General features: G+C 40.9%; 1 protein-coding gene across 1 annotated transcript in view; it reads left to right on the top strand.

Moving 5' to 3' along the window:
* The first annotated feature begins 2,988 nt into the window (after positions 1–2,988).
* The window catches only part of CRYL1 (crystallin lambda 1), a 51,484-nt gene continuing 41,716 nt past the window's right edge, over positions 2,989–12,756 (top strand). The window contains exons 1-2 of the mRNA XM_083854718.1: positions 2,989–3,120; positions 5,679–5,786. Of these exons, the coding sequence (XP_083710844.1) occupies positions 3,089–3,120; positions 5,679–5,786 (140 nt within the window). The 5' untranslated portion in view covers positions 2,989–3,088. The remainder of the gene's footprint in view (positions 3,121–5,678; positions 5,787–12,756) is intronic.

Below are 12,756 nucleotides of genomic sequence, written 5' to 3' on the forward strand. Positions count from 1 at the left end.
TTTTGTAATCGCTGTTAGTGTGTACCTTACCCTTGCTCTGCCAGTTGAACTGTTCATCTGATCAAACACTGATTGGTGGTTTTCTGAATTGAAAATGTAATTCTCCCACTGTAATCTTTAAAAAAATGATTTTCTAGTACTGAATTCTGGACTGATCAGGTCTTTGGGATTTCCTGCTGTCATGCAGAAACCATTCAAGTAGCTCGACTGACACAAACAGTGAAGCTGCATTCAAGTGCTCCTCGGGGAACTAATGTATCTAGTCAGCATACAGTTTGAAAACAAAATAAATGGAAGAATCTCATTATGAATGATGCATACGTTACAAATAATGTATATAAAACCGCATATGTGAATTGGAAGAGATCCACAAGGATCATCAAAGTCCAGCTCCTGGCCCTGCATAGGACACCCCAAGGATCACACCACGTGCTTTTCTATGTTGTACCATATGTTGTAGTTTGGGTCTAAAATACATTTGCAACAGGAAAGTTATCTTCTTAACAGGTATTTTTACTATTGAACTATATAATTCTATCTAATTTTGTTGAATTGTGCTTTAGTAGTATCTACTCTAATACTAATTATTTTCTTATTCTTTCAGATTGCTTCTTTAAGACTCATCATTTTAATAATATTGGTAGTATTTGCATCAGGCCATCTGCACTTTGAATGACCACCCAAATTAACAGCACAAACTATTAAAAGTAATTAAAATTATAGTTTTAATTGTAACATCATTTCAATATAGCCACTAGTATGCAAACCATTAGTTAGAACTCTACAGAACAGCAATAAAGTTATTAATTAAAGATATCTTTTTAAGGCATTATACTTCACGAACCATTAGGAACACAGTAGCAACAGATCATAGTCCATTACCAAATAAATGTACCTTCTGGTTGCTCTGGTGAACAAGTGATATATTAAACAGATGTAATATTTAACAAATGTGAACTATGCCTCTGTGTTTATTCCGCAGTAAAAGCTCAGAAATCACTGTATTTTAAAAGCATACCATTCCTTTATTTTCTCCAAGGGGGAACTCACATCTCCTTCATATTCTACGTCCCCATGGCTCAGAACTATTGAGAGTTATTTCCCCTTGCTCATTACACAACCCTTTTATACCATAGTGCTTCTCCCCTGCAGTAAATCCACCCCTCTGTGGCCAGTAGCAGATTTCAACTCTGCCTGTGGGGCAGCAGTGGAGCACGGTCCATAGAAAGAGACTAAAAACATAGAGGGATCAACTGTGCAGCTCCCAACGCAAGTTAAATCTGCCTCTATGCCTATTTGGCTTTGACAAAAGATTACATGTGCTGGTGAGTGCATATTTGCTCCACTTGGGCCTCTCCTGCTGCCAGTACAGGCTCTACTTTTCATTCTCTAATGGAGCCCAAGTCCTTTCACCATGTTATTGGTTGGTGATGGTTTTTGATGTTTCTGGGCTTACAGTGCCTTCTGTCCTGCCCACGTGAGTGGCAGAAGAGGGAGAAGAATCACTGTCCCTATCTTGTGGAGGCTGCAGGAACTGGGCCTAAAATTCTTATGCTGCTACACAAAAATTAAACTTGTACTTTGTTTTTAAAATCATATTTTCTTCCCTTGACTTACAGTTCTGAAAATTTAATTATCTATATTTTCCTTTCTTCTTGCAAACATCTCTCTCCTCTTGATCTAGTTTGGACTTATCAGTGTGATCACTGCAGATACTGGGGAATATGGCTGCGGTCATATCCTAATTTTGATTAAGTACTGCAGAGCTATGAGTCTCTATCACTAATATATGGATAATAATAACAACAATATAGTTCAGATTTCATTGCCATAGACTTGTTTGTTCAGTCCCAGAACTAAAAGACCCTGAAATTGTTTTTATCACAGCTGTGATTAGCTCTCAAACCCTTGCAGCAACACTCCCAAACTGAGCTTTGAATTCTCTAAATCCATTTGTAGATCTGCAGTGGCTTTTGTCTCTTAGTCTATTGCTGATGACAAGTAAGGTATAAACACACATCTCAGGAGGTCAAAGAGTATTAAAATAACTAATAAGTACTTCTAAATGGAAGTGATGGTAAAGTTATCCTGAAGAACATTTTTCTTCAGCCTGGGTGACATTACTTTTATGTTCTAGGAACTTACAATTTTTTCCTTTGAAGCAAAACCCTGAGTTCACAAAATAAATGTACATTGTTTGCTTTAGTTATGCTCTGCCTATGCAAAGGTCTTTGTGTTTAGAACATGTGCCAAGTCATGCCATTTTGAATGAGTCTGCAAAGGAGCAAAATTGGTAAAACCTTAAAATGCTGCTTTGTACACCAGCCTTCATAAGCCCTGAGCAGCAGAAGTGGCACAGCATCCCCACACTCTTCTGTCCCACTGCCTTAAATCTTCCCATGGCCCAGTTTACTGCCATTTTGCTCCACTAACACTTCCCATCTACTGGCATATCTCAGGTTACATTGGTGGTGTTAAGGCCAGGAAGCCAGGGAGATGATAGTTTGGTTTTCTGCCTTCTATCTGTAGAGCAGTCTTCATGACGCCTTTAGGAATATATAATTTTGACTTCTCTATCTCGTTGTCGAATGTGATTAGAATTAGCAAAGTGCCAGTGAGCGGGCAGATGTACCAAATTATTAAGTCGGCCTTATTTTTATTTTTTTCTTTGAAAGTAGAAGAAATATTAGCTGAACAAAGTTTCAAATAAAGCCAAACAAAGGTTCACTAAACTTCATCAGTAACTACCAAACCTTTATTCTGGGATCAAATGTATTACTTTACGACCGTTTGGGGTTTTTTTTCAGAAAGACAAGAAAACTTGAAAGTATTTCTCGGATATATTAAGAGTACATTAACATAATCTTTGATACTTATTATTTAAAATATTTTTTCCCCGGCCCCGCCCCTGCCCCTGCCAGGCCCCGCCCCCAGCCCCGGGCAGGCCCCGCCCCCGGGGCGGTGCCGGCGGCGGAGCCAATGGGCGGCCGTGACATGGCGGGAGCCGCGGGCGGGGCGGGCCCGCACAGGGCAGAGGTGGCCGATCCCGCTGCCCATCCCGTGTTTGCCGGTCGCAGCCCCCGCAGCCATGGAGCCCTCGCAGGTTGCCATCATCGGCAGGTAAGGCCTCTCGGGGAGGAGGTGCTAGCCCGGCGCGGAGCCCGCAGGACGGATGCCCGCGGCTGCGAAGGGGCTGGGGCGCCGTCTCCCGGCTCGGCCCGGGGCCGGCTCGGGGCGGGCGGTGGGGTTTGCCCAGTGCGGGGGCGCTGCTGCTGGAGCTCGGCAATGGGGGGGATGCACCTGCTTGGCTCTGCTTAGAGCGCTCTCTGATTAACCCCCCTGACAGCTCTGTGCTACCTGAAAACAAACAGCAAATAAACATCTTTACCGAAGTAGGTCACCCTTTAGGTCCGAAAGGCTGCTGTCCCTTTTCATTGCCATGCCTTGTGTGAGTGAGTGCAAGAGGAGTGGAGAAGTCCAAGCACTGCTTAACGTCCTGTTGGTCAGCTGTGCCGGGAAACTCCTGAGTTAGTCTTAGACACTCCAGAAGTAATATTGACTTGCCACAAAAGTCATAAGTCTGGCCTATGTGGGAATGCATTGTTTCATCCTCTGATGCAGCTGAACCTAAAGTTTTTTATTTGAACAGGAGTCTGGAGGGGAGAGAAAATACATGCTGGATTGTGGAGTAGATATTTTGTGAGCTTGAGAAGAGTGCACTACTCTCCTGTGCACCACTGTACCTTGGTGCTGCCGGTGTGGGCTGCAGCAAACCTTATTAGCAAGACTATTGGAAGCCTCAGATGGGAGTTTTGGTGCTGCTGTGTGACACTGACCAGACTGGCTCCTGCTGCTGGTACTCAAGGAAACTTGCCTGCTGTGGCTCCTGCGGCACTACTGCAGCTGTTGGTAGCACCTGCAGAAGTTGTGTCAGCAGATCTGGTTGTTAGTGATTTGTCTATCACTGGACCCAAAATGACAGCGCTTAAAGTGTCAAAAATACTGTCTTGGAATCAAATATGCTAACATCAGGTTGTAATGATGCTGTCATGTACAATGCAGTAATGGTGCAGGCCTGATAGGTACCATCAACTTACTTTGTGGTTCAAAAGAAAAACCCCACAGTCCTAAAAACCTGTATTAAAGTGAAAGCATTTTTTTTTGTGTGTGTGTTTTAAAGAAATTTAATTTCAAAGTACAATTTAGAGAGGTTATGCTACTTTGTAAGGATACTGGTAGTTCAGATATACTTATGTCAGGTTGAAGTGATTCAAATGCTTTTATTTTATAAATGCTGATTAGCCAGGAGGCTGCAGTAGCTAACAAACCTTGACCATCCCTATTCTGTAAGTGTGTTCTGTTGCTTGCCTCAGAATTTATGAACTCTGGGCTTACTACAGAGAAGTTGTTTATTTTTACTTTTAAATAGTAGTTTTTGAGTGAGACCTTACTGTCTGTTTAACAGCACTAAATGCTTCACTTTTTTTTTTTTTTTTGTCCCAGTTATTTCCACTGATTCCTGCTATTTCCTGAAACTTCCTGTTTTGATCCTTTTTTAAAATATATAGTTAAACCAAAGGCTGAGCATGTTCCTGTTTTTTCTTCCTTATTTTCTCATCTACCCTATTACTTTATCTCTGACTTTTGCTCCCCTGTAATCTTTTATTGATGCCCTAATGGCCTTGAATTTTTCACTTGCCAGAGATCACTGAAGTTTAATTCTGCAAATACAGTGATCTTGGAAATGAGAGAAAATGCAGGTAATTATCAAAACCCCCACTGTAACAGTCATGGATATGGAGTTCTGATCTTGCCTTTGTTATAGATTTTTTTTTCCTAATTTTTTTGTGATTTCAGGTTACTTAAGCTTGACACTGTGACACTGTGCCTTGGTGCTTCCATTTGAAAAGACTGCTGCCTGCTACACATCTAATGAAGTTAAAACCTGCATTGCTTTAAGAGAGATAATAAAATTGTCAGTTACTACAGATTTCCTCCATGTATTGCTCAGTAATATGATTTCACCGAAAGATGTAGGCAGACTGTTCCTGTGTGTATCCAGCATGATTAAGTGCTTAATCTAAAAATAAAGGTAGTGCTAGCAATGGCTAGGTGGAAAAATAATATCAAACCCATGCTCAGTTGGGATTTTTTTTTCCCTCTTTTCATGTGCTTGTGGTACTTTCTGAATTGCTGAGGACCTGTGACTTCAGTAGCTGGGCCTTGGGTTTTCTGATCACCTCTGAAGCAGGATCTTGCACTCTGGGATCAGTGGACTGCTGCCTGTCTTCAGTCTATGAACTAGACAAATCTCTGTAATATAAATGCATTAACCAACTGCAGGTTAAGGTTGTGGCTGACAAAACTGTTGGTGATTGAGTCCAGTATCCCAAAGTAGTAGTTCCTCCTATTTGAATTCTGCTCTCCTTTTTCTGGTTTGCTTTGGGTTTTTTCTTCTTCGTTATTTTCATTCCAGCTTTCAGAAAAGCTGCTATACACAGCCAGCAAAGGGGATTTCTCTGTTAGAGAGATTTGTTTCTCATCAGTATGTAACTGATCTTTTTATCAAATATTAAAGAGTCCAAGCTCTGGTTTGTTTTTTTCAACACTTTCAAGATCTCCTTCCTCCTATTAAATGCTGGTTTATTAATTGGCTGATTTTTTTATTTTTTTTTCAGTGGACTCATTGGTCGCAGCTGGGCCATGGTGTTTGCTGCTGGAGGCTTCAGAGTGAAACTTTATGATATTGCACAACAGCAGCTAACAAGTGCACTGGAAAATATTCGGTAGGTAACCTGGCTTGGAATAACTGGGGTTGGAATGAAACTGTGGGATTTTTGTAATTATGAATGAGTAGCCATATCTTGTTAGTTCAGTGAGCATATATTTTAGTCTTTGAAGAAGGCTTTAACTTAAAAGTACAGGTTATGATCTAAAGATCTGTGCTTCCAAGTGTCACTGAAACTTCTGAAGAGAAATTGAATTTTTAAGTTATTCAAAATTTTAAGTTTAAATTCAATTTTTTAAAATAATGCTCACCCCCATTAGGTTATATGCTAGGTTTAAAATATGTGAATGTAATAGTTTTTGCACAGAAAGGCAACAAAGACCCTTTCAAAGTGGAGGTAGGTTAAGATGGATTGCTGAGAAGCCCTGCTACAATTACTAGCATTTTATAACTGGTTTTTAAACTCTTAAACTGGTGTTTTTCTGTCCAAGGAGAACAAGTTGCTAGTGTCATTGATCACTTATAGTTGAAGTAGGAAGCATCTGTAAAAGGAGCACCAGTTTGAGGGTGTGGACGTGACATCGCTCACACCAGTTGAGTCCAGGAGGCCTCCAGCCCTCTTCTATTGCCCATGGCACTGTGGCTAAAGGCTCCTGCTTTTTTTACTACAAGAGCTGCAAGTTCAAGTCTTTGCCTGTCTGCTCCCCTCCCCCAACCTTCAATGCCAACAAGTTAATTACCTGTTCAGTCACTCTTAACTGGATTTCTTCCAAGTATTTCTCTCACCTTCCCTTGAACTGATATAAATCCTTCTGTGGCCTCCTTACCAAAGGACTTTGTGTTCTGCTGATTTACTGCTCGCCGTGTGAGGAGCCATTCCCTTGGGTTTGTTTTGAACCTGGCTCCGAAGTTACTTTGATTGACCCCTAGTTCTTGTGTTAGGAGGAACATGTCTGCTTGGTCCTATGCACCCTCTTCTTGCTGGGCATGAAAATATAGCTTTTATCTGCCTGTGAGAGAAGGTGAAAGTACAGTTATAAAGTAGTTTTATGTACAACCTTATGTTGCTATGTCAGCATTTAATGCTGGACTTCAGATGACTTCACAATTAGCATTAACCTAAATGGTGCCTTGGAGTGACATAATGTTAGCTTGTGTGTCAGCTGTATGGGGTATAAGGTGCACCTGAAAAAAGGTTGTGATGTGTTGTATCTTAATTGCTTTCTGTAACAAGCCTTAAAGCAAAGAGGAATGACTTCAGGAACACCTTGTAGATCAGTTCCGTTGTTAGAGTTCAGAAGTTAAACAGTATGTGATGTCTAGAGAGATCTGCTAAAAAAGGCTTGATAACAAAAGAGTGGGAAAATCTATCCCCTGGTTTTTTTCTTTCCAGGTAAATGTTAGACCAAACATCTCTGTTGCATCACTTAGATGACACAAACTTTTGGGTTTTTTCAGAGTTGCTATCATAGTGGTAGCCACAATGGATTCGTGGTTCTGGATTAGTACCTGGCAGTTTTGTGGTGTTCATTACTAAAGCCAGCACTTGCCTCAAATTTTTTCTTTTTCTAATAGCAAGCTGAAGATGTTAGCCTTCCTAGGTTTTTAGCTTGAAAACATGAAGCATAGAATGTCATGTGTAATAGGATAGAGTGCTGTTTGAGTGGGTCTGTACTGTTGTGTGTTCTCCTGTAGGAGTTCACAGAATCACCCAATGGTAGTGTTGGAAGGGAGCTCTGGAGGTCATCTAGACCAACATCTCTGCTCAAGCAGGCTTTTTAAAAGCTCCTTGTATCCAATCAACTTTTGAATAGCTCCATGAAAGAGACCCTACAATCTTTCTGGGCAAGCTGTTCCAGTGTTTAGTTACCCTTGCATTATAGAAGCTCTTCCTCTTGTTCAGGTGGAGCTTCCTGTATTGCAGTTTTTGCCTGTTGCCTGTTGTCCTATTGCTTGGCACCACTGAGAAGAGCCTGGATGCATTTCTTGATATTGCTTTCAGATGCTTATAGAAAGCACTCTTTCAGATGCTTATAGACATTGTTGAGGTCCCCTGTGTTGCCTGTTCTCAAGGCTGAACAGGCTAAACTCCATCAGCCTTTCCTTGTAGGAGAGATGCTCCAGCACCTTTATCATCTTCATAACTCTCTGCTGGGCCTCCTCCAGGAGCTCTGTGTCTTTGTCCATGTACTGAGGGGCCCAGACCTGGACACAGCACTCCAGATGTGCCTCACCAGGGCAGAGGAGAAGAGCAGGATCTCCTCCCTCGACCTGCTGGCACTGCTCTTCCTAATGCACCCCAGGATCCCTCTGGCCTTCTTGGCCACAAGAGCACTGCTGGCTCATGGACAGCTTGTTGTCCACCAGGACCCTCAGGTCCTTCTCTAGCAGGTTGGCCTCCAGCCTGTGCTGGTGCCTGGGGTTATTCCTCCCCAGGGGCAGGAAACTTCATCTGCCTTTGTTGAATTTTAGAAGGTCCCTCTCCAATCTGGTCCTCATGAAGGGCTGCACAGACCTCTGGGGGTATTGGCCACTCCAGTTTGGTGTCATGAGTGAACTTGCTGAGGAGGCACCTGCCCGTTCATCCAAGTCATGATAAGTTCAAGTTCAGTTGAGTTCAAGGCAGGTTTTGCCTTTTACATAAGATGTTCTTAACTTATAATTAACTTGGGTATTTTGGCTATGGTAACACTCTAGTTGAAAGGCCTAGTTTCAGGAAAATGTAGTTGTTGTGACAAGAATACAAGCTACACAGTTTCTTCAATCATTATTTTAATGATTGTATCTATCAAAATAGGGTCAAACTTCTTTGCACTCATTTCGTAGCCCACAACCTGCAGTAAATCACAATGAGTTACTGATGTGATACTTCTGTAAGAGTTGGAGCTTGAGCAGATAATGTGTGTGCACAGGAGAGCAGCAAGGGGAATGTCTGTCTGATAGAACTAGCTGGTGACTGATTCTCTGAACTTGGTGTAATTTGCTTTCCTTTTTTCCTCCAAATAGCAAATACTTTTAGGGAAGTTTTTAGGCTTAGGGGTTTTGGGGTTTGTTTTAGTACTGGAACATATTTATTCTACTCTAGTCAGCGCAAACTTCTAGTGTATGGAGGTACTACTTATTAGGGAGAAACTGAAGTGTACAGATGACTATTTGTAGTTTCCCTTTTCCAAATAAAACTGGGATTTGAGTAGTAAACAACACTCACTTTACTTCTAAAAGGAGATGATACTTCTTTGGTGGCAGAAGTGATACTTAAAATTTTCAGTTGTTGCCTTTTGGTCTGTTGACTTATAACTCATTGCCTTTTATATAAATTCAGAACTTCTCAGGGTCTGCTCTGATGGCACAACCTTTTGTTCTGCTGAAGAAACCAAACTAATAAACACCCTTATACCACACTGGACCTACTGAAATCATGCTTTAGTAGTCTGCCTTGGGAAATGTAATTTTTCATATCCAGCATGCTTTTTCTTGCATTGGTGTGACTCTGGTTTGAATCCAAGATTGCTAAATTTTGAAATAATGAGAATTGAAGAAACAAGTAGAATCCTATTCCTGAAAGTAGTCCTAAAACATAGGATGCAGAAATGCTTTAGTGCATGCCTCTCTGCCAAAAATAAATTTCTGATTCTTGTAGTATGTAAACTTTCCCAAGTAGTTACTGTACTATTGTTCTAGACATAATTATTCTGCTGATAAAGATTGATTAATTACCAGGCTTACTGGCTTAGTCTTCCAGTCTGTCTTATGTCTTGCTTTGTTGTATTGGTACTGTATATATCAAGAGCAAAATGCAGCTTGGCATAGTCTTCTTTGATAGTTTAATATATCTCCTTTGAGGGGAGAACTTCTAACTAGATGATTCTTTTCAGAACACAGTTTGATATTGAATGCCTGATCCTGGCACTTCAAGCTTGTGCTAAATCATCGGCTTGATTCTACATTTTGATTTTATCTCTGTCCACCCACCATGCCCAAAAGTGCAATTAACTAGCTGGGCAAAACTGCTTCACTTGAAGAACTAACTAGAGAACATATTGATAGGCTTTGGAAGGGGATGGATTCCATCCTTACAAAGGTTCTGTCTGACTGTTCTGTCTGACTGAGTTGAAAACACCTCCAGAAGGAAATGTTGTCTTTTCACCTCATTCCTGCTTGGTAGCCAGTCCCCTGGGCAGCTGGAACATACGATTGCAGTAAGGGTGATTTGTGCAATTAGCAAAGTTGTGTTTTGAGAACAGGATGGTGCTCACATTGGCCTGGTATGCAGAGTAACAGGCTGTCCAAGGAGTCGGTGAAATCTCCTTTCCTGAAAGCTTTCAAGCTTGGCTACACAAAACCTACTTGGTCTGTTCTGTCTCAGGCTAAATATATGGGACCAATGATGGTTTGTTGGTTTGTTTTCGCCATGCCAGCTGCTATCTCATTTACCAGACAGCACTAGATGGTAGTCTTTGACTGGTGAATAATTCTAGTCTTTGGGCAACAGCAGCTGGCTGAACTTGTGAAGAGCAGGGCTGGTGTTTTCTTCTCTTCCTTCCCTTCTTGTTAGTGTGGGCAGTATGGTTGTGATTAAGTGGTCTTAATTCCATTAAGTATTTGCTGGTTGCAACAATGTGTGCTGAATATAACTGCCCAGTAGTGGCTGTGGATAAAGATGTGGCAAGTAGGGTGTGAACAATATGAGTTACGTGTTAGCATTGCTTTCAGGGTCCTTCTGTAAAGACTTTTAGAGTAGGATTTGTAACCAGAAGCATTCCAGGCATTTTATGTGATTGGGATAGTTCCCATAGATTGGATGCCTTATCCTGAAGCAAATACTAGCCCAGTTCTCAGAATAGTGCTGAGGGGCAGACAGGTACAACAGTAAAACTCCAGAGGTAGATGAAGCATAAGCTCAGAAAGGAGGTAGTATTTTCTTATGGGTGTGAATTCTTCTTTCTTCAAAGACTATGCAGGTATTGAGTGAAACTCTCTGAGCTGCACACAGAATACATCTCCAGATTGAAAGTATGGACATGGCTGCAATGATCACAGTCTAGGGTCATCCTAGGGATGATCGCCTAAAAACTTAGGCTTTCTTCATTAAAAAGTCATCCAGTAGAGGTCAGTGGTGCACTGCTGTATGTACAAACCTTTGTGTCTTAATGTATGGTGAGTGTCAGGGAACACTGTTTTCCTACAGTTCTGTAGCAATCTAATACCCCGTGGAAATATAAAGATGGTTTAGTGTTTGAAAGACTAAAATTTATTTGTGGAACAAAACAACCAGAATACCTATAGGAGCAAAAAATGAAATTTTCCCAGGAGGGAAAGCTAAAATTCAAGTAATGCTCGTGTTTCCTACTCCATGTTTTAACTGACTTAAATGCATGGCTAGTATGAAGATTGGTTTTGTTAAAAATAATGTTTTTTGTTAAGGAGTGGAAAAAAATCAATCCAGCCTCAAATTCCAAAGGTGAGGATGATAGTTTTGAAGGTTAACTAAGAAACGGCATTCAGAACGCACAGTGTATTGTTAGTGGTTTATGATAGAAAAGCAGAAATTCAGGATGGTTATGACTGGCAGAGAAGGAAAGATATGAAACAGGAGATAGGTGCTGCAAGCTTCTGTAAGAGCTTGAAAAATAGAAGCTAGATTTCTTAGTCTATGACTAGCTGTTTTGAATCCTTCAGTCACCAGTCATGTACTGTAATTTTGGAGAACCTGGGAGGATCAGACAAATGTAGTATTGCAATGAGAGTGAACAAGAACTTCACCCTCTTCTTCAAAGAAGGAAGTAATTCTTATATGATCTCTTCAAATGTAACTTCTGTTTTGTGTGTGTTTTTAGTTTGGTTTGGGGTTTTTTAAAGCATGTGAATGAGAGGGCAAGAGCACCTGGGAAATGAACTTCTAAGGAATGGATAGTAAACACCTTTTGAATTATTCATCTTGCCTCACAAGATGTGAGGGACGCAGAAGTATGGATTCTCTAGCTTAGGGCACCTGTTTCTTTCCAGATGAAGCACTGGCACCTTTGTGCTAGAAACCTTCAGTGTTGGATGAAGTTTCTGCCCAACATGCTGTATATGCCCTGTGACCTTGGGAAAGGGAGCTGAAGATCCCTGTTTCCCATTCTTTGCCATGAATTGCTTAAAAAGTAGAAGTCTGTGCTTTTCAGCCATCCATTTTTTGTGTCCTTAATTAAGTTGGTAGGAAGAATGAAGGATTTTTTTTTTACTCCTGCTATTTGTTAGGTCAATTTCCTCGTGTCTTCACAAGGATGAGCAGTTTTTGCTGAACAATAGCCAGAGGCTCAGAGGAGTTCTGTCTTGATGAAGCTGATGAAAATGGAACCAATTTAACCATGATAAAGGCTACATCAAAAAGCTTTAGGTTGATTGTTATCAGACAGTTTAATCCCAAATAATTTCTGTGGCCATTGTTCCTCTAAGTGCCTTATAATGGTTTTGAAAAATAGATTGCTTGTTCTGGATGTTTGAGGGATTCAAACTGCAGGGAGCTTTACTGGAGAAGTGGCATGTCTGGTCCCAGCCGTGGTGTGTACTTGAGCATTCATTTCAAGTTTAGTAACTATTTGAATTTTTCAACACTTGTTCTGTAGTCATTAAAAAAACCCAAAATGTTATGGCATGGTTTTTAGAAAGGACTCTTGCCTGTATTGAATGTATTTATTTGTTTCTGTACTGGTAAAGAGGTGTTCCTGCAGTGAGGCTTTGTAGCAAAAGAGCTGTTTGTAAAACTAGATTAAGTATGTTAAAGGGACTTTGCTTCCCATTAAATTTGAGCAAAATAACCCTCTTGCTGATTGTGCATCAGTTAAAACAAATTTGAAGTGGTGATAGTCTTGCATCTCGGTGTAGATCTTGGAGCTGTCTGTGCTTGAAGAGAAGAAAAACCTTTGATAAGATGGGGGAGGAAGGAGAAATAACTGAAATTAACTTTTATATTTTTGAATATAGATGTGTGCAGTGGCACGACAAATAGTACAGTACATGGTTTGTTAAGAAGCTTTTTTTAA

The sequence above is a fragment of the Zosterops lateralis genome, assembly GCF_965231275.1.
Source record: "Zosterops lateralis genome assembly, chromosome: 2".
Lineage (NCBI taxonomy): Eukaryota > Metazoa > Chordata > Aves > Passeriformes > Zosteropidae > Zosterops > Zosterops lateralis.